Here is a 22,195-nt window from a genome sequence, read left to right as displayed (position 1 = left end):
ATTGGCCAACTTGACTCATGACATTGAAAAACACAAAGAATTCAAATTTAGCAAGTTATTAAAAAATAGTACCTTGTGACTAAGTTGAATTAATCATAAAAGTGAAAGGAAGTTTCACTGTTTAAAAAAATCTTTCACTGTAATTTACCACATTAATGGCAAAGAATGAGAGATTGGGTGATCAATGATAAAGAAAAAGCATTTAATAAAGTTTTTTTTTTCCAGATGAAATCAACTCTTTTGAGCAAACTTGAAATAGGGAATTTTTTCGCTTTTTAAAGGCTTTCTCCTAAAAACCTAATTGCAGATGTCATTTTTAATGGAGAAAACAAAACTTGAAACTCATTCCTGTTAAGATTGGGAGCAAGACAAGAATGCCTGTGTTGCTTCTACTTACCAACGTATTACCAGATACCTGACCAATGCAGTAAGACAAATACAAGTAGAATAAGTGAAATGAAATATATAATTATTTCTAAGTAAAATCATTTATATAGAAAACCAAAGAGAATCAGCTGAAACTATTAACAGCAATAAAAGAGTTCAGCTAGGTTGCCAGCTTATAAGAACAACATAAAAAAATCAATAGCTTTTGTCTGTATTGGGAGTAACCAGTTATAAACTATGATGATGATAGGATACCATTTACAATACTGACATAAACTAAAAGCTATCTAGGAATAAATCTAAGAAAGAATTCATAAAACATATAAGGGAAGTTTAAAACCCTATTACAAGAGTTTTATTTTAGTATTATAGAGCATAAATGTAGCATTTATAAATGGATTGGTTGAATATTGTGAAGATGTCACATTTAGCCCATTAAAATTTAAATTCAGTGCAATTCTAATCAATGCCTGAGCAAGAGTCCTTTTGAAGGGGTGTAGTTGAATCTAAAATTTATTTGAGAGAATAAATAAAGAAGCACCTTCTCTTTACAAAGCATGAACATTATACAGCAGGAGTTGGCAAACTACAGTCCACAAACCAAATCCAGGCTGCTGCCTCTTCTTACAAATAAAGTTTCATTGGGACACAGCCACATCCATTCCTTTATTTATTGTCTATGGTTGCTTTCATACTTCCATGATAGGGTTGAGTAGTTACAACAGGCTGAATCTGACCCTTTAGAGGAAAAAAATTGTCTCCCCTTGTTCTCCAGCATCTAGCACAGAAACAGAATATAATAAAGTCCAGACTCACCCCTGTATACATATGGGAAACTCAGTGTTATCATTCACCCCTGTGTACATTTGGGAACTCAGTGTTATCATTCCCAGCAATTGGTGCTAGGAAATTTGGCTCACAAAAGGAGAAAAATGAAACCATTTCTGTACTTCATACCATAAACGAAGCTCCAAGTAGATTAAATACCTAACTGTTAAGAATGAAAATATTTATAAAGCTGATAGATGAAAATTTAAGAATACATTTTTTTTTGGCGGTACGCGGGCCCCTCACTGTCGGGGCCTCTCCCATTGCGGAGCACAGACTCCGGACGCACAGGCTCCGGACGCGCAGGCTCAGCGGCCATGGCTCACGGGCCCAGCCGCTCCGCAGCATGTGGGATCTTACCGGACCGGGGCACAAACCCGCGTCCCCTGCATTGGCAGGTGGATTCTCAACCACTGCACCACCAGGGAAGCCCAAGAATACATTTTTGTAACCTTATGGTAGAGAAGTGTTTGTTTCACAATATTCACAGAGAACAAACCATTAAAAAAATTGAATACATCAAGATGAATGCTTTTTGTCCAATGGAGTGTACAATAGAAAAACTAACAGATGGTGAAAATACAACTGTCATGTTTAATAGACCAAGATCAATATTTAAATATATAAGGGACTCCAGAAAAATCCAAAAACAGGAGGGAAGAAACCAATACAAAAGAGGGCAAAGTACGAATTGGCGATTCATAGGAGAAACGTGCACATACACATATCACATTGGAGACAAGCTAATTAAAAATAAAAGATGCCTTTTGCCTATCAATAAACCTTGGAAATCAGATACTGCCAAGTGTTGGCAAAGATGTGGGAAAATAGAAATCTGCATGTATTGCTTCAAGGATTGCAAAATGGTGCATATTTTTAAAAATCTAAGTATGTATCAATACCTAAGCTAAAACCCAATAATAGGACTCTAGCTTAGACACCCAGGGAAATACATGTAAGTATGGTCATAAGTGTTATTTGTGGTGAAAGACTGGAGAAAGCTAGTTCTTCAGTACTAAAAGAATGGACAAGAAAAGTGACAGTGGAATGCACTGAGAGAATAAGCAGTGAGAAAGAGTAAATTACATCTGTTTATAACAACATGAATGAGTCTGTAAAACAGTGTTGAGAGAAAAAGGCAGAATGAGTTTTAAAGCACGATACAACTTCTGTACAAATTTAAAAAGTACGTACAAGAGCCCTATATATGTTTGATGTATAAAATATTTATAAAACTGCCATGAAGCTTATAAATACATTAATTATATTTTTAAAAAATGAAGCCCTGTCATGGGAGAGGAAGGAACGAGGGCATAGAGGAAGAAATGAAAATGATGATAAGAAAAATGAAATCTAGAAGAGAGTCTTTCATGGACTCATAATAGTAGCTCATCTGCTAGAGCCTATGCTTAAGTCAACTCTGTACAATTATCCGTTAGAGGAAACAAACTTCAGGGACATATAATCCTTCCAGCACTGTTAGATCCAGGTGCTCAAACAGTGTCGTCAGGTATGGGTCTCTGTGTATCTTGGCTTTCCTAGCCTCCATGTTGGCTCTAATATCAGACAGCCTCTTGTTGGTGTATCCTCTAGCTCTTCCAGGTTCATGTCCTACCAGTTTGGCATCTTAGAAGAAAGAAAGCCCTTTCCCCATAGTATCAGCAGTAATCCTTTCATGGATATCCTTCCTTTGATTGGCTCGTTTTTTTGTCCTGTGTCCACTCCTGAATCACTCATGTGACAAAAGACTACTGATGCCTGGGTCACTTTCCCATCCCTAGAACCAGGCAGTAGGAGTGGCCCAACATATGGAATATGGTGGGGTATTACCCACAGAAAAATTAGGATGGTATGGCCAAAACTACAGAAAATGGATGCTGGGCAGGCAAAAAAAAATAAAAAATAAACCACACAGATAGCTTTAGGGCACTTGAATCAATGCTGTTTGTAGGATGATTGAAATGAATTGCATGTTTATTCTAGAAAAACTGGAGGGAATAAATAAAGGTTAACTTCAGATATCTAAAGCACTTTCACTTGCATGATACTTGTTTCATATAACCCTCAAGGCATAAATCCATCACAAAAAGATGGACTTACTATGGAGGGCAACCATATAACTGCTGGAGCTGATAATCTTGGAAGGAATGGATAGTGAATGTCCTGTCACTGGGTATGTTCAAGCATGGGCTAACAAGCTACCAGGCAAAGATTCTGCAGGAAAGGGTTGGGAGAATAGTTGGGTTTGATCAGTGGTTCTGAATCATCCAGGCAGATTAAAGCATAGATTTCTGGGCCCTTCTCCCAGAGTTTCTGGTTTGATAGGTTTGGAGTAGGACTCAAGAATTTGCCTTTCTGATTTCCCCAGGTGATGTTGATGCTACTGCTCCAGGGAACACACCTTGAAAACCACTGGGTTAGATGATTTTCAACGTCCTTACTGACCTTTCTTTTTTGTGAGATGGTTGTAATTGTTCTAGAAACCAGTATTTGTGTCACTGAGGCAAAACTTCCATACTATTCCTTTGTACCTGAAATGTGTTAAGTTCCGGCTATTTGAGTGCTTCTAAAGTAGATGAATTTTGCATAGCCCTCTTATCTTTTGGGTCATTGAGAATATTAGCATCATTAAACAATTGCACATTTATTGGTATGCTTTATAAAATGGTTCTCCATTTTCTGATGTCATTCTTTTTGTAGTCTTATTTCTATTTTCCCATGAGGGGTTCAATTTTCATCAGTTTTGTAGTAGGATGGTTCCTGAATTAGAAAAATGAAGTGATTTCCCAAGGAAGGTGCGTTTTAGTCATTCAGAAAGTAACTTTGTCATGTATAGGCACTGATGGAAAATCATTCCTTGGTACCCTAGATGCCAAGTGTCAAATCTTGCTTTCCCCTGTCTTCTCCCCACTACCCCAACCCATGGCTTTCTCCAGAAAAGAGGATATGCAACATTTCACATACCTTGCTGCATAATACGTCTGCATCAACCAGGAATTGTTTTCATCTTGAACTCTATTTTGTCCCTTCTTTTTCCTCAATTTTTTTCGCTTTAAGTTTTGAAATTTTACTGTAGTTCTCTGGGAGTACCGCACATGCTTTTGTAATTATACACAAGGTCAAACAGTGTTTATACTTTTTCTAAATTGCTTTTATATAAACAAAGATAAAACCATTTGAGAAAAGGGAGTCCCCACAGGTACCTATTTAAGAATGAGAAGGTTTATAGTCAATGCTTAACCATAAAAATGTTCAGCTTAGCGAAGATGATGGTACAGATGGTTAAAAATAGTACCTGACAGATTGGACCTAGTGGATTTGGGTTAAGGTGGCTCCCCGAAGTGCAGAGGGGTTTAAGAAGACACATACAAGTTTTTGCTTGAAAACTATAAATCTAACCAGCATAGAGAGAGTGGAATATTTTAGGAGGACTTACCCAGAATACATCTTAGTGGGCATTAAATGGGGAACAGCTTTAATGATGTCTTCTTTACAACTAAGAATCTGTAGTAATGGACTTTGTTTTCTTTAAAGTGGTATATGATCTGAGTTTCTCAACTGAATTTTATAAATGTCCATTTTCTGCATCATCTTCTCTTCCAGAATTCAAACCGTGAGGAAATGTCATTCAGATTCGGCCAACATCTCATCAAGCCCTCTGTGGTGTTTCTCAAAACAGAACTGTCCTTCGCCCTGGTGAACAGGAAACCTGTGGTACCTGGACGTATCCTTTTTTTTAAAGAGAGAAAAATTAGAAAGCCTCTGATTCTAACAGACCAAATAAATACAGGATTGACCTCGAGGATCTGTCCGAAAAGCTAAGCAAGGATCCTCCCCGCTCCTGCTTTGGAGAAACCAGGTAAGATGTTATTCACGTTTCTTCTGAATCCAGTTGGTGGCACCAGTAATATGCTTGATCACTGTTGCAGAACTTCTGAAAAGAGTTGCTTAGCAACCGTGGCTTTGGAGGTGATTTTTTGCTTGACCTTTTCACTATCATAGCTGTGTAAATAAATAGGTGCTTCTAAAATGGATCCAATGAATATCCTGAGCACTTTGTTTTCAGTTATCAATTGGGAATTTTAATAGTAAGATAGAGATTGGGTGGCCCTCTTGTGATGTGGAAGTAAGGTTATGTGAAGATTATATGAAGATTTGAGACTGATTTGGTTTGTTTACCTCTTGGAGATCATTCAAGCTATGAATTTTAATTAAATTCAAACACATAAGTATACCTACAAAATATTTTTTTCATGTTAGGGTCTGAGACGGCATTTTCTCTTGGAAAACATCCCAGCTTCTAGATCATTGCCCAGTGTCATTGGTGGTAGTGTATTTTATTTCCATCTGACCATCAGTTTCAGTAGAAGCTTCATTCTTTGCAGTGGGAGAAGCAGGATTTGGTGAAATGCTCTGGAGAGTTATTTTTATGTTACTGAAATTATCCCTCGTGACTGTATGCATATGACATTTGTATTGACTCCTCAGAATTTTTTTTCTCTTTCCCCCCTAATTTAATTTACTATGCAGAGGGCAACAAAGTATAAAATATCATATTCGAAGATAATGATCATGTCCACATTGAGGCATGATTCTGCTTTGAAATAGATTTCTCAGTTATTCTGAATCTACAAATGTGTCAAAATTTTTTCCAGTGTAAGTTATATTTTTTCCAATGGGATTTTTCAAAATGCTTGAAAACTTTATGAATAATCTTCTTTCTTGGCCATGTAACTATTGTACACTGAAAAAAATACAGCTAACAAAACATGCACCAAAAGGTAACTGTGATTTCTGTGGTAGACTCCCAAATTCCTTGAATGGAAATTTTAACCTAAATTTTGTAAATCTACAAAACTAATGATGATAGCAATAAACTAGTAAATAATATATACATTTTTCTTGATAATACTTAACTCTTAAGTTTATAAAAATATTTAAAATTATAAGTATACAAGATTAGAAAATTACATTCTTCTGTTTATTGAAGTAAAAAAACTAGAATGATTTAGAAAGGATAAAAAAACAATTTTTAAGTTGTATACCGATTTTATATTGAGTTTTTCTAAAAGACTTTGAAGTTCTTGAAATAACAGAATAATTTTATTTTCTCATTTGATATTGTTGCAAGTTTGTGGTTGCCTTTTTCCTTTGAGGAATATTTTTTTAAGCAAAATGTCTGAGAATTCCAGTGTTGAAAGAATATTGTTTAAATGCCATCTTTCATTGGGTGCCATTTTTAATTGACTTTTGTCAGAGAACTGAGGGAACTTGGGATGAAAATGTGAATTGAGATGAACAAATCTTAATGCCTTGGACTGAAAGAATATGAAGTTGCGAAGTTGCACTTTTAAAAAAATGGTTAATAATGGAATGAACGTTGCTTTGTGATTTTTTAACTTGTTTCTTGATAGTAAGAAACTTGATTTTTCACGGTCTTTTTAACCAACTCTGAAAGTGTGATGCATAGACGGGTCACATATGTGTTTGAACTCAAGTAAAGTTGAGGTGTCTACTTCAAGGAAAATGTTCATAGTGAACAGTTAGTGAATAATGACTAGTTTTGTTTCAGACGGCACTGGGATTGTCATTTTGGAAATGAGTCCTGGTCAGTCACCATCTCTTGAGTAAATGTCAAGGACAAGGGGAACATTGTATTAAAATTAACAAATCTCAGTGTGTTTGGAAGGTAGCAAGAAGGACCCGGCCCTTTCTGGGGATGAGAGCAGTGAGAACTGGAACTTTTTTGTAATCAGTATACTCTGTAAAGCTGTTTTACATCTACAGTGTTTAAAGTGGTTTCAGGGCATGACCCAGCAATCCCACTCCTGGGCATATACCCAGAGAAAACCATAATTCAAATAGACACATGCACCCGAATATTCATTGCAGCACTATTTACAATAGCCAAGTCATGGAAGCAACCTAAATGCCCATCGACAGGTGAATGGATAAAGATGTGGTACCTATATACAATGGAATATTAGCCATAAAAAGGAATGAAACTGGGTCATTTGTAGAGATGTGGATGGACCTAGAGACTGTCATACAGAGTGAAGTAAGTCAGAAAGAGAAAAACAAATATCATATATTAATGCGTATATGTAGAATCTAGAAAAACAGTACAGATGAACCGGTTTACAAGGCAGAAATAGAGACACAGATGTAGAGAACAAACGTATGGACACCAAGGTGGGAAAGCAGGGGGCGGGGTGGTGGGATGAACTGGGAGATTGGGATTGACATATATACACTAATATGTATAAAATAGATAACTAATAAGAACCTGCTGTATAAAAAATAAAATAAATTTAAAAAAAGTGGTTTCAGGACCAGTGGGTAATGGATTCAGGCAATCCTTTTTATATGATGATTCTGAAGCTTTATATTTTACTTTACCTTGGTACTCTGTTAGGTGACACCTGTGAGAAGAATCTTAATAAGTTACTCATTCGCTTGCAGAAAGCGATATTCTTTTGTCCCGAGATTTGGGAATTAAAGCTGTGGATGGCTCTGCCCACTAATGTTTCATAAAATAAATGGGGAGATGGCTGCAGTGGGCTTTAATCCCCGAGTGCTCTACCCTACCTGCCCTAGGTAAGCCCCTTGCTGTGGGTCTTCTAGGTCATCTAGCTTCTTGTACCATCTCTACCCCTGGACTTCCCCAGCCCAGCCTACACCTCACTCTAAACCACAGCTCCGATGCTACCACTCTCCTGTTCTTTTGCAAACAAACCACTGATGAATATAATGAATCTCCTTTTATTTGAGGATAAAGTCCAAATTCCTTAGCATCCTTTTAAAAGATTTTCATTATCTTGACTCAACCTCCCCACTTTCCAACTATTTCCTTAAACAAGTGTTGTATTTCCCTTTACTTGTTTTTTTCCCCATCCTTTACCCCCTGCCTCTCTCTTCACCTTGAGATCCTTCCCATCCTTTTCATTTCAGCTAAAGTGCATCGATACCTGTTCTGCCCTCTTAGGAAAAAAATATTCCATCCTTTGTGTGACACTTGGTTCCTTATTGTCATGTTGATTCATTCAACAGTTTATTACTGAGCTACTCTGTTCCAGGCATCATGCCAAACACTGATCCCAGTCTGCATCAGACCAGAAATGCGTTCATTCCTGTCTGTCTCTGCACTGAATCATTAGTTCCTGAGAAGGGGTGGGGGCAAAACCTACTCTTTGCATGTTCTCGTTTTCTTAGTACCCAAAAGTATTATGTTGACTGAATTTAAAGTGAATCTGTAAACATGAGGAGCATGTGGATAGTTTCAGTTAAGACTGAAATCCTGCTTTTTCAGTCTTCCCATGCACAAAGCCCTGTCTTGTCACCATTTTATTCCAGATCTTTTAGTATCTTATTCAAGCTGTATTTTCCCAACTTTCCCTACATGCTCTGTCAGTTACAGTCCTGTTTACTTTTCTGTTATGAGTGTGCTGAGTTAAGTCTAAACGCAGTGAATGGGAAAAGATCCTTTTCCATTTTTTTTCTTTTTTTGCGTGTTAATTGGCCAATGGAAAAGTCTGTATTTTAAGGGCAGTATATTGCTATCTTATGTGAACCGGAAAATTGTGTTTTGTATTTTTGATGATCTCTTTTTAACAAGAGTATTCAGGTGGCCTTTGGGGAGTGTGCCATTCAAGAGAGACTTGTAAATGTCATCTTTGAACTTGCGTTCTCTCTAACATTTTGCTCCCCCCCTCTTCTACCCTTTTTTTCTTTTGACTTTGCTCACTGACTTTTTTATACCTTTCTGAGGAGGAAAAAAAACTGTAAGATCAGGGACTGCAGATATGTTTTTGAAGCAAGACTATTTGCTTCATTCTCAAAAGAGCCACAACCCCTCCTTGTCCCCACCTAAAGCAAACACTCCTGCTCATTGCAAACAGTGTTTAAAGCCTATTGAATAGGCTTTGGCTTCTGTGGTACAACACGGTGGAAGCATATGTCAGAATGTCTTTAATCCATTAATTTCTTGTTACTGGAAAATGCTTTTCAGCGAGTCTTGGTGAGAGAACAGAAGCATTTTGGAGATTGCATCTTCAGAATTCGGCGGCGAACGTTTTATTCATGTACCTTGGTGCAGCCCAGCTATTGTTTGTGGCTTGAAAAAATTTGAGCCAATACAGTTAATACTTCACTCCCCTCCTCTTGCATCGGGCTGTGTCTACCTCTCTTCTTGAGTTCAGCATGAAAAATGAATTTGAACATTAGTGGAATCCATTTGGGGACTGGAGCTTTTATTATAAATAAAATTATTCATTTGTTATGTCCTGTTGTTTTCGGCAGACAGTGTATTGATCTTCAGATAGCTATTCAGAATGGCATATGGAGCTCTAATGTAAGGGGAACACGGCCACGTTTGCAGATGGGTCGAATGTGTTGTGTAATGACAGAGACAAACCTTGCTTGCTGGCCATACTCTATTATACAAATCATTTGTCAACTGTTTATTGAATCAGTTGTTAAAAAGAGCAGATTTTTCCAAGCGGGAGCATCGCACACAGAATGTTATCTGGGCCAAGCCACGTTAGGATAATGCATTGAGGACAGCCTTACAAAGTGTATTTGTGAAGAATTAGACTACATAACTTAAAGGACATTTCTGCTGACATATTAGAAACAAAAGTTTGGTACAAGGGAAATTGTGTTCTAAGGTCCAACTTCAATAGATAAAAAAGAAAAATCTGGCAAATGCCTTTTAACACAAAATTTTACCTTGGTTTCCCAAGCAGTGTTAAATTTTCTCTGTTTTCAGACCATTGCCATATTGAATACTCTTGAAATAAAGGAACAGATAATAAAAATAGCTTCATTACATAACAGTGCTTCTTGTGGAATAGATGCTATAGATAAAAGTGCCCTTTTAGTCCTTCCGTAAAAATCAGAAATATTTGTCATTTCCTGAGTAGATTGTAATCTTGTGAATTTCTTAAATTGTTCAGGAAACTGCAGTTATTAGCGATCTGATGATCTTTCATTTCTCAAAAGAGCTTCTTTTTAAACCTCCCTGTACAAATAAAGTGACTGCAAGCACTATTTTAATCTTTATTACTAAAGATAGATTTTTGCTCTTAAAATGTCCCTAAGCATATGCCTTTTTTTTTTTTTTTTTTTTACCCTGTGTAAGCCTATTGTATATTAGCTAGCTTAAAATACCTTGGAGAGATATTCAAAGCCGATCGTGTGTCCTTTGTCCTGAGCTCTAATGGGGAAAGTTGGTTTTCTTGTGGTCATATTTTTCTTGATTTTATTTGGCAGATTTTTGTGTTCAAAATATCTGCATGTAGCAGTGATTATTCAGAGTGTTCTTCTGCTGTTTCTATGGGAAAGGTTTCCATATAAATGCACCTACCTTTGGGTTATTGGAGTACATTGCTTCCAGCTAGAACCAGTTTTTGATGGCATTGGTCAGGAGGAACACAGGAAGCTCTTGGATGCTTTCATCATTCACTAAATTGACTGACATCTTTTTTCAGTGTCCAGAACCTGCCACAGAGGATCCTGCCAACCCCCATTACAAGGCAAACCTTGTGTGACTGTCATCTATCTCGACCTGTCATCTGAGGAATTACTGCAGAGAGCAAATCTGTTTTATCTCAAATGCCATCTCTTCAGTTGGTAGTGAGCTCACAGTGTTGAGTAGGATTCTGAGGCTGCATGCAGGGTCAGTGGGCAGTAACTGTCATGGGTAGCAGAGGAGAAAGAGGGGCCCTCCTTGCCAAGGCTCTTCCTCTCCCAAGTTTCTTTTTCATTCTTGGAGCTGAGACTGGCGTCTTTATTATAGACAGACTGATGGATTGTCGGCACCTGACACGAAGGGATTAATAGATGCTTTGTGTGTGTGCGAGGAACATTTGAAATTGGATGGAGAAAAATGTATGGATTTTATACATTTTGCCCTGGCCCCTTCAAATAAAGGTGACTCACCCATGAAACAGTGTGCCTGAGGCATATACATATTGGTCTCTAGACCTCAGCCAGGCCCCTTCCTGTTGTCCACCATCTCTCCCTGGCTCCTTGTAGCCTATCGGTTGGTGAGGATACTGGCTAGTGGTGGTCTTGTGGTTCACTTGGCCCCTGTGCTTAATTACTTAGTTGTGACTGTTTTCCTTTGACCTTGACTGCTTCTCCATTATAGGATTTACCTCCTAGCTTCAGGCCCTGCTGTGAGTGGGGTGAGATGAGCTGGCCTGACCATGGTTATGCATTTGAGGAGGAAAGTCCAGCTGGCTTTTTAATGAGAGCTTTTAGGAGGTTTCCTGTATTCTCTTAGAATCACACAAAGCCTACAGAATCACTTTTACAACCAGAAAAAGATATCTTTACCATCTGCCAATCTCTTACAGAATATAATGCTGCTACTGTGTGTGCGAGTTAGGCGGGGGTGAAGGACCACATTTGGGATGCTCTCTCTCCAGCTCTAGCAAATGGTAGGGTGATAATTATATGTATTAAAATAACACTTTGAATAGTTCTCATATTAATTGCAAAAATGAGTATCCTGTAACATGGAAATCCATTCCCCATTTCTATTTATTTCTACGTGAAACTTTCCTCAGGTAATTTTAAACTGTCATGGTTAACAATATCTGAACTCTTTTCATTATATCCTGGGCATATTTTTGACCTGCTTTCCATGCAAGCCATCAGATTGTGAGGAATAGGAAAAGGCTGGTTGTGGTGTTGCCAGCCTTGCACTTGTAACGGAACATAATTAGAAGTAATGAATGGAATAACACATCATTATTCATAAGAAATGTCATGTAATTAACTCAAATAATGCAAAGTATATCCTAATTTCCATTTGGAATGAATATAGATTTGTTAGAACATCAGTAGGCAGTTCATGTTTATCCTATATTTTCATGCACATATCAAAACTGTTAAAATCTATTGAATGAATATACATGGGTTTTCTACAACACAATAAGTCAAGATGCCTTTCTTTGCTAATAGAGCTTTATGTGTATTCCTTATATATTATATATACATAATTTATGTTCAATTCTTAGAATTAGCATAATTTATATTTATTGCAAATTAATGATCTAATTTATGTACTTAGCTCCCATTTCCTTTCTCAAACTAACTGACTGAAAAAATAACTATAAATTTGCAAATAGCTCTTGGGCACAAATTGGCCTTATCCTAAGAACCCTCTACAATACTAGATATCTGAACTAGTTTCGCAATCTAAATTATTTCCCGGAGATTTCTGTTCTAGGCTTTAAATATGCCTCAAGAGTCTTGGTTTGGCTTAGATGGACGCACAGTTGGGAGTTAGGATTGGCTGGATATGTCTTAGGTAGAGGAGTTATTTTTATATGCAACAATTAGTATGACACGTGGCGCTGACCAATGTGAGTGTAGTTCCTGGAAGTTCTCTGCTCCGCCAGAAATCATCCTCTTAATTTCTCCATTGTGGGGAGATCTGGAGAGTCCCAGGGGAGGAGACAGAGAGGTGTGAGTGGCCCTCAGGAGGCAGTAAGGATAGAACTACTGCAATATTTTAAAAACAGGAATGGCCAGCCCTGGTTTTAGAGACGGACACTGATAGGAGGAAGCTGCCGCTATGTCCTAGGGCTCAAGCCTGGTATTTGTTCTTCCACACCATAGAGTCTGGCAGAATAGGAGAGTCACCAGGGAAGTAAAAACAGCAAAATTCTTTGTTTTAAACGGCCGGCTTCCTCGCAGTGAAATGGTAACTGCCTAACACCAGTTAAGGGGAAAGCTTTAACTGTAGCAAGAGGAGACTGTGGCAATGTTTCCTCGGTCTGTTTCCCATGTGTGAGTGTATTGGGGGTGAAGAGTGTGTATATATACACATTCAACTTGCTTATATCTTTTACTGAAAATAATATCATAGAAATAAATTAAGTAAATTAAAATAATATTTTATGATGGGCAATCATTGTTGGGGTCACTATTTTGTCCTGTCCTCTCTGTGGGCACTTGGAATGGGAAAGCTGAGTGTCAGGCCAATGCTGGCCCTACTTCATGGGAGTCAAGACTTCACCCAAAACTCTTGATCCTCATTCTATGGCTCTTTCTGCCACTTCTGGTTACTGTCCCATGTGCAGCAAACCTTTTTGTATCATTGGTTTGGAGTTATTTTCCCTGGAGTCTTAAACGTCCCCATTATTCCTCCTTTCCAGTGCTATATTGCTGTCAATCTATACTCTGTCATTTATAATTTTCACTGATAATTTGGTGGTTTTGTTGTTTGGCTGTAATCATCGTTTTCATTTAGGACTGGGACTAACTTTGATGACCTTTGAAAATCTATGAGGCTTAAGCCTGACTCCACTGTGCTGTGAGTGTGGCGCCAGACACTTACGTTGGCGAGCAGCCTAATTTGCTCCCAGGTAAAATGAGTCCAGGAGGAGTGAAATTCATCTGGCTCTCTAATTTTTCTCTTTTCTAATAGGTTTTGAAATGACTGTAGTTATCAAGAAATCTTTTCATCTTCAAGATTTATTTCCAGTTCAAGATTTGTTGGAACTAAGAATTATCTGTTGACTGCTAATGCTTTAACAGTAAACCACGATCCATTTCCATTCACCAAAGATGATTGCTTTAAAATTTGTTAAATAAGATGTGTCAAGATAAAATAAATCAACAGAAATCACATTGAAATCTTTAGTTTCTAATGTAGATATCTAGAGTACTAGTTAGTATTTTCTATTCTGTTTAGGGACCGAATGACTCCTAGAAGCTTTTTAATCATGGAGCTATATCTGCAATAATGTAATTGAGATTCCGGGTTGAAAGAGACATAGAGTGGGACTTTTCATATTGTCCTTGAATATGAGCAACTAGGGCCTAAACAGAAAGGTTGACATCCTTTCTGGTGAGATACGCGTATGTGAGAGAGAGCCACACTCCCATTACTAAGTGGCAGCACCAGAACCAGACCCACCATGTTGAATCACATCCCCATGTTCCCAAACTCTAAGGGGAGAACTGGTCAGGGGAAGTATAGTGGATAGAGGAATGCCAAGAGTGTATTCTCTTCCCTCTTTCTGGCACCCCCTACTGGCCCTGAGCAGGATGATTCCATGAAAAGGTGCTGGCATCCTGTTCCCTGGCTTGATGTTGGCTGAGCTGCAGGACCCGCAGGCCGTGTAGGCACTGCTCTCAGGTAGCGGTGCTGTGCAGCGCTTCCCATTTGCCCTACGGAGTGTGAGATTGCACAGGAATACAGAGCGGTGCTTGCCTCTCATCTGCCTATTTCTGAGTAGTGGGTAAGTGGATAGGGAGAGGCTTTTTGCAGGGCGAGAAGACACTGAGCAGTAATGTTCCTGAAAAGAAGATGGGAGCAACTTTTCTACCCCATCCCAATTTTCCACAGCCCTTGGAGGAAACGCACAGGTACCTGCCCTGGTTCTTGTTTAAAAAAAACAAAAAACGTGAATATCAGTGGGTAGGTGCCACGAGGCTGGTCAGGTAGATATTGTTCCAACTGAGGCATGGCCTATCCAGAAAGGGGATTGGATCATAAACCACTGGCAGAGTTACAAAGGGAGACATGACCATCCTTTTGTGAATGGGTTTTGAGAAGCAGATAGAGTGAAGGTGAAACTTGAATACCTCCAAGTCTATCAATTCCGAACCATGCAGAGACCACCATATTTGCCGAAGTTCTCAGCAGATGGAACTGGAAATGGACCAGGGAAAACTGCCTTTCACCTGCTGACAGGCAAGTGTGCCTCTCATACCAGAGTAGCTCAGTCTCAGGAGCGAGGGAAGAAGTTGGTAGAGAGCTCTAAACACTCAAGGTTGCATCTCAAATCTGTGTTAGACAGGACTTGAAATTTTAATCTGAGGTTGGATTGTTAAGCTAGAGATGCTTTTAATTATGAAAAGTGACTTGCAAAGTTATAGATTCTGCCCAAGATGTTGTTAAAGGGCCTGGGAAGGGACTTAACTTAGTATGACTGGAAGAGCGATAGCAAAGAACACAACTGGGGCATGTCTTTGCCCACTGAGCTGAGTTTCTTCAATTACTCTTTATACAAGCTGAGTGATGACATAAATCCTCGAGAAAAATGTGGTTTGTCACTCAATGCCATGTTAGATAGCAGTATGTGATTTGTTGATTGCTTTCATTCTTAGCAATGGAACCTTGAATATAGTAGATGGTTTATATGTTTTGGGAGGATTAATTTTGTTTCAAAACAGGGTGGTTAGGTAAAGGAACATTCGTTTTTTAATGGATATTTTCTGAAGGCCTATTATATGCCAGGTTCTTCTCATCTTTTCCAATTCTAATCTAAATTTGTCACAGTCTTGAGCTGAAGAAGGACCAATTTAAGGGTTGAATGCTGTTGGACTTTTTTGCAGTACAGTGGCCAGAATGATCGATCCTATTAAACATGTTGAATCCGTGTCACTTCTCTGCTTATATCCCTTAATGGCTTCGTAGTTTCTTCAAACTCAAGCCAAAGTTATCATAATTATCTATAAGGTTCCTACATGAACTGCATACGTCCCCGCCCCACCACCACAAGTTGTCACTGATGATTGCATCTACTGTCATCACTGCAGTAGGAGGTTGAAGGGTGATTTCCTAAAAGATATGTCCATGTCCTAATACCTGGAACCTGTGAATGTTACGTTACATGGAGAAGGGTCTTTGCAGATGTAATTAAGTTGAGGATTTTGAGATGAGAAGCTCACTCAGGATTAGCTGGGTGGACTCTAAATCCCATGGCGAGTGTCCGTATAAGAGTGAGGAGGAGGGCTTCCTTGGTGGCGCAGTGGTTGAGAGTCCGCCTGCCGATGCAGGGGACGCGGGTTCGTGCTCCGGTCCAGGAGGATCCCACATGCCGTGGAGCAGCTAGGCCCGTGAGCCATGGCTGCTGAGCCTCCGCGTCCAGAGCCTGTGCTCCGCAGCAGGAGAGGCCACAACAGTGAGAGGCCGGTGTACCAAAAAAAAAAAAAAAAAAAGGAGGCAGTGTGACCAGGGGGTCAGAGACAAGAGTGATGTGGCCACAAGTCAAGGGGTGCTGACAGCTACCAGAAGCTGGAAGAGGCAAAGACCAGATTCTTTCTCTCCAAGAGCCTCCAAAAGGAGTGTAGCCCTTCTGACACTTAGATTTCAGACTTCTGACTTCTAAAACTCAGAGAGAATCAATTTCTGTTGTTTTAAGCCCCCAGTTTGTGGTAATTTGTTATGGCAGCCACAGGACACTCCCTCCGTGCCTACCACAGCCATGTCCTTGTTGTTCTTTGAACGTTCTAAGCACACTCCTCCCTCATGGCCCTTGAACCAGCTCTTCTGTGTCCTTGGAATGCTATTCCCCTGATGCACGTATGCCACGCCTTCCGATCTCCTTCAGACCTCTATTCTAATTGCATGCAAACATCATCTCAGGATGTTCTTCCCCTTTATTTAAGATTTTAGTACCCCATTCCATTTCTTCTTCTTTGTGGCATTAATAGTCTCACTTAGTGTGTAACTCATTTTTTGTGTCTCAGACTGACTGGAATGTGAGTTCTATGAGGGCAGGAATTGCTGTCTGGTTTGCTCACGACTGCATTCCCACGTGCCTCGCACATGACAGGCAATCAGTAAATATTTGTTCAGTGAGTAACTGTGGTTGACTACCTGGACTTTTTAGCTTTAAAACTTAAAAAAAAAGACAAGGGTTCTTAGCGAGCACAGTGATTTCATAAATTCTTACACCTGGCAATCATTGCAGTTCTTAAAAGTGTCAGGCTGGGGCTTCCCTGGTGGCGCAGTGGTTGAGAGTCCGCCTGCCGGTGCAGGGGACGCGGGTTCGTGCCCCGGTCCGGGAGGATCCCACATGCCGCGGAGCGGCTGGGCCCGTGAGCCATGGCCACTGAGCCTGCGCGTCCGGAGCCTGTGCTCCGCAACGGGAGAGGCCACAACAGTGAAAGGCCCGCGTACCGCAAAAAAAAAGAAAAAAAAAGAGTTGTCAGGCTGGATTTTTACGCACATGCACACACTCACAATTGGATGCATAGTTAATATTTATTGTTCCAAAGTGGACTGCTCTGAAAGAGAGAACTAACAGTTGGTTTCAGCATGAAAAATATACCTTCTCTCTGCCCACCCCAGCATAGTTTTTGTAGATTTCCATGTAGATTCCAGCCAGGCAGTGAAATCAGCCTTTCTTGGCTCAGCCCGCTGCCTGAGGTGATATTTAATATATGCCTAAACGTTAGAAATTAACACAGGGTTTGGTATGTCATCAGCTGATGAACTTTGATTTCCCAAGATTTTATTTGCCGACATCTTGCCTTCCTCAGGGAGAATAGAGCAGATGTGTATGCAGTTTCTTTGGTCCTTCAATCAATTTTTATGGCCCCATCTTCTTGGCTTCTTACGCATACAGGTTCTCTTACGTGTATACTCATTTATAAATCTCTCTTTCTGATGAATTCCTTTGATAAAACCTTCTTTAGGCTTATAGTTATTTATACAATAACCAAGGCATAACCAAGGTGGTTTGTTTACTCGTTTATTTCCTGGAATGTTTAGAAAATGACTTAAGTTGACTAATAAAGTATAGTAAGATTAAGTGCTTTAAAAATAAAAGCAAACAAAAGTAAGTAAGATGGAGCTAAAGTGAAGGTAGTGCATGAAATAGATACCAAATATCCATATAGTTGTTAGAGATGGGTCACAAAATTGGCCCTGAACTTTCTAGCACCAACCTAAAGAAGGAAAGAGAGATGCTCTCCTTGAGGTAAAAATAGGCTGATTGTTCAGGAAACGCAGAAACATGACCAACAGCAGGGATCAGTTAGAGCTTCTGTGGCTCTTTCCTCATGGAGATGATGCCAGAACTTGTAACCGAGAGCATCCTCAAAACATCCTTACAATACACACAGAGGCTCTCCCTCAGAAAGATGTCCTGAGTCTGCTGCTCGCCATCTGCACCACTCCTGCCAAATCGTGCCTGGACCAGGCACAATCATTTCTCTGCTTCCTTGTTTACACCACCTCCCAACCACTTCCCTCCCCCGCCCTTCAATCTAGCATAACATAGCAGCTGGCATGGTCTTCCTAATATAGACATTAGACCACGTTATTCCCTTGCTTTAAGAATTGTTAGTGGTGGTTGCTTTCAATTAGAATAAAATCTTGAGTCTTCACTTTGGCCTCCTGGATTTCTGGCCCCCGCCTCAGCGAGCTACTCCCCCCACTGGGCCTTGGCACCAGGCTTGTCTCCACCATGAATGTGCTTCCCTCTGACTCTCACATGCCTCCCCAGTTCTCATTTTCTCTGTTCTAGTTCCTGCGTCGTCACCTCCTCACAGAGGCCTTCCCTGACCCAGTACAGAACTCAAACCACAGGGAAACGATCCTTAGTGAGTCTCTGTCCCTGTCCTGTCGCCACCATTGTTGAACTTGCAGGAAGGAGGAAGACTGACTGCTAGTGGGTCTAGTGCTTTGTTTATCCTCTTTGGGTGCAGAACCATTTATACCTGTTGAAAGTACCAGTGAGTTTGGGACAGGGAGTTGGAGAACTGGATATTAGTCCCATCTGGGGGATTCCAGTCAAGTGATTTCATCTTTGTTTTGTTTTGTTTCCTCATCTGAAAATCAAGATACCTTAGCCTCCTGGACTATTTCGAGGACTAAATCAAGATGATGTGAAAGTCAGAAGAATGAATGGATTTGGCTGTGGAACCATGGCATAATAATAATTCATTTTTCTTTGTCCTTTATCCTGATACTTTGAGGCTGATCAAGGGCTTGGTATTGGATAAGGGGTGCCATTAATTGTGGCCCTAAGTTCATAAAACTGAAGCTTAAATTAAGGAAATTTCTGGATTTCTTTGTGAATATCACATAGCAACTGGAATAACCCAGAACCACTTTTAAACTACTCAGATAAAAATGGCATTAAAATAATACCCAGGATTTAAAATAAACCTGAAAAATGATGGGAATTTGACATTCTGTGAGCTTTTTTTTTTTTTCCTGTGAGGTGTGGTTAAAAAAAAAAAGTTATTCTTTTCTACCGTCTTTAGTGCCTGGAAAGAGTAGGTAAGTGAACAAGCGTGGGGTTCATTCATGGGTGAGAGTTGCTTTGCCAGGGTTGATTTTTAAATTAAATCCTCAGGGGGTTTAGATTAGTCTAGATGCTCCACTCTGATTAATTGTAATGGGAGTTACTGAACTCATCTCTCTCCTCCACACACAGCACTGAAAAATGACCCTCTCACACCACCTTTGTGTCCTTCTCTTTGAACTAATTTTAATGGAAAATTTTTTTTTTTTGGTAAGTCAGGCATCTCTGTGCAATCCTCAAGGTCATGAGATTGCTAACAATTTGCTGATAAACAATAGGCCTTTCTTTTGCAGTGCTTGACCTGCACATGCTGCAAGGGTTTGGGCCAGAACTGACTCACTTTCTGGACTGTAGGCTTCTCTTTTTATTGTTTCAAATGAAGCTACTCATTTTCCTTTCTTTCTTTTTTTCTTCATCTCTGTTTTTGCACATCTCACCCTCCTGATATGATAATCAGTACACAGTAGGTACTTAGCACTCATAGAGTCCTGAAACTACTGAAATGTAATGGAGAAAATGAGTTAACCTATAACTAAAAGATTGCATTAAGAATACCAAATGCTTTAACCAGCTAATGAATTGCTTGACTAAATAAATGTTTTGTTTAAATTATATGCAAAAGCAATCTAGTTTATACTAGGTGTAACAGATTTTTAACTCTTGCATTTATTTTTTCTAATTATAAGAATATCTTCCCATTACACAAAGTAAAAACTATCCATAATCTCATTACCCAGAAATAACCCCAGCTAAAATTTCAGTTGATTTCTAATTTTTTTTAATTTTTAAATGCCTCTTTAGGAAAGAGAAATATTTTATAACTTGATCTTTTTAACCTATTTTGACATTTTCTGATGTTTTAATAACACTAGGAGTTTTATTGATGGAGTTGTAGTGTACTGTATGGATCTACTATAATTTATTATTTACTGTTCAACCTACATGTAATGAATATTTTAGTGAAGGATCTTTGGTCACATTCCTGATTAATTTCTTAAACTGGAATCACTAAAAACGTTAAATGCTAAAATGTTACGCACTGTTTAAATTGACAAATATTCGAGCCTGAACCAAGATGGTGGACTAGAAGGACGTGCTCTCACTCCCTCTTGTGAGAACACCAGAATCACAACTAACTGCTGAACAGTCATCGACAGGAAGACACTGGGACTCACCAGAAAGGATACTTCACATCCAAAGACAAAGTAGAAGCCGCAATGAGACGGTAGGAGGGGGGCAATCACAATAAAATCAAATCCTGTAACTGCTGGGTGGGTGACACAAACTGGAGAACACTTGTACCACAAAAGTCCACCCACTGGAGTGAAGGTTCTGAGCCCCACGTCAGGCTTCCGAACCTGGGGGTCCGACAACGGGAGGAGGAATTCCTAGAGAATCAGACTTTGAAGGCTAGCAGGATTTGATTGCAGGACCCTGACAGGACTGGGGGAAACAGAGACTCCACTCTTGGAGGGCACACACAAAGCAGTGTGTGCGTCGGGACCCAGGGGAAGGAGCAGTGACCCCAGGGGAGACTGAACCAGACGTACCTGCTGCTGTTGGAGGGTCTCCTGCAGAGGCGGTGGGTGGCTGTGGCTCGCTGTGGGGATGGGGACAATGGTGGCAGAAGTTCTGGGAGGTACTCCTTGGTGTGAGCCCTCCCAGAGTCCACCATTGGCCCTACCAAAGAGCATTCAGGCTCCAGTGTTGGGTCGCCTCAGGCCAAACAACCAACAGGGAGGGAACCCAGCCCCACCCATCAGCAGACAAGCAGATTAAAGTTTTACTAGCTCTGCCCACCAGAGCAACAGCCAGCTCTACCCACCACCAGTCCCTCCCATCAGGAAACTTGCACAAGCCTCTTAGGTAGCCTCATCCACCAGAGGGCAGACAGCAGAAGCAAGAAGAACTACAATCCTGCAGCCTGTGGAACAAAAACCACATTCACAGAAAGATAGACAAGATGAAAAGGCAGAGGGCTAGGTACCAGATGAAGGAACAAGATAAAACCCCAGAAAAACAACTAAATGAAGTGGAGATAAGCAACCTTCCAGAAAAAGAATTCAGAATCATGATAGTGAAGATGATCCAGGACCTCAGAAAAAGAATGGAGGCAGAGATCAAGAAGATGCAAGAAATATTTAAGACCTAGAAGAATTAAAGAACAAACATAGAGGAACAATACAATAACAGAAATGAAAACTACACTAGAAGGAATCAATAGCAGAAAAACTGAGGCAGAAGAAAGGATAAGTGACCTGGAAGACAGAATGGTGGAATTCATGGCTGTGGAACAGAATAAAGGCAAAAGAACGAAAAAAAAAATGAAGACAGCCTAAGAGACCTCTGGGACAACATTAAATGCACCAACATTCGCATTATTGGGGTCCCAGAGGAGAAGAGAAAGAGAAAGGACCCGAGAAAATATTTGGAGAGATTATAGTCGAAAACTTCCCTAGCATGCGAAAGGAAATAGCCACCCAAGTCCATAATAATCAAATTGGCAAAAATTAAAGACGAAGAAAAATTATTGAAAGCAGCAAGGGAAAAACGACAAATAACATATACAAGGGAACTCCCATAAGGTTAACAGCTGATTTCTCAGCAGAAACTCTACAAGCCAGAAGAGAGTGGCATGACATACTTAAAGTGATGAAAGGGAAGAACCTACAACCAAGATTACTCTTCCCAGCAATGATCTCATTCAGATTCGATGGAGAAATCAAAAGCTTTACAGACAAGCAAAACCTAAGAGAATTCAGCATCACCAAACCAGCTCTACAGCAAATGCTAAAGGAAATTCTCTAAGTAGGAAACACAAGAGAATAAAAGGACCTACAAAAACAAACCCAAAACAATTAAGAAAATGGTCATAGGAATATACATATCGATAATTACCTTAAACATGAATGGATTAAATG

General features: G+C 39.7%; 1 protein-coding gene across 19 annotated transcripts in view; it reads left to right on the top strand.

The window, feature by feature from the left end:
• FHIT (fragile histidine triad diadenosine triphosphatase) overlaps positions 1 to 22,195 on the top strand; it is a 1,443,555-nt gene that overhangs the window by 658,225 nt on the left and 763,135 nt on the right. For all 19 annotated transcript variants that reach the window (XM_029242153.1, XM_029242160.1, XM_029242145.1 and 16 more), the window contains one exon: positions 4,819 to 4,939. In XM_029242153.1, the coding sequence (XP_029097986.1) occupies positions 4,819 to 4,939 (121 nt within the window). The remainder of the gene's footprint in view (positions 1 to 4,818; positions 4,940 to 22,195) is intronic.

The sequence above is a fragment of the Monodon monoceros genome, unplaced genomic scaffold (genome assembly GCF_005190385.1).
Source record: "Monodon monoceros isolate NGI ecotype Baffin Bay Population unplaced genomic scaffold, NGI_Narwhal_1 Super_Scaffold_3, whole genome shotgun sequence".
Lineage (NCBI taxonomy): Eukaryota > Metazoa > Chordata > Mammalia > Artiodactyla > Monodontidae > Monodon > Monodon monoceros.
This window is presented reverse-complemented; position numbering and strand designations above follow the sequence as displayed.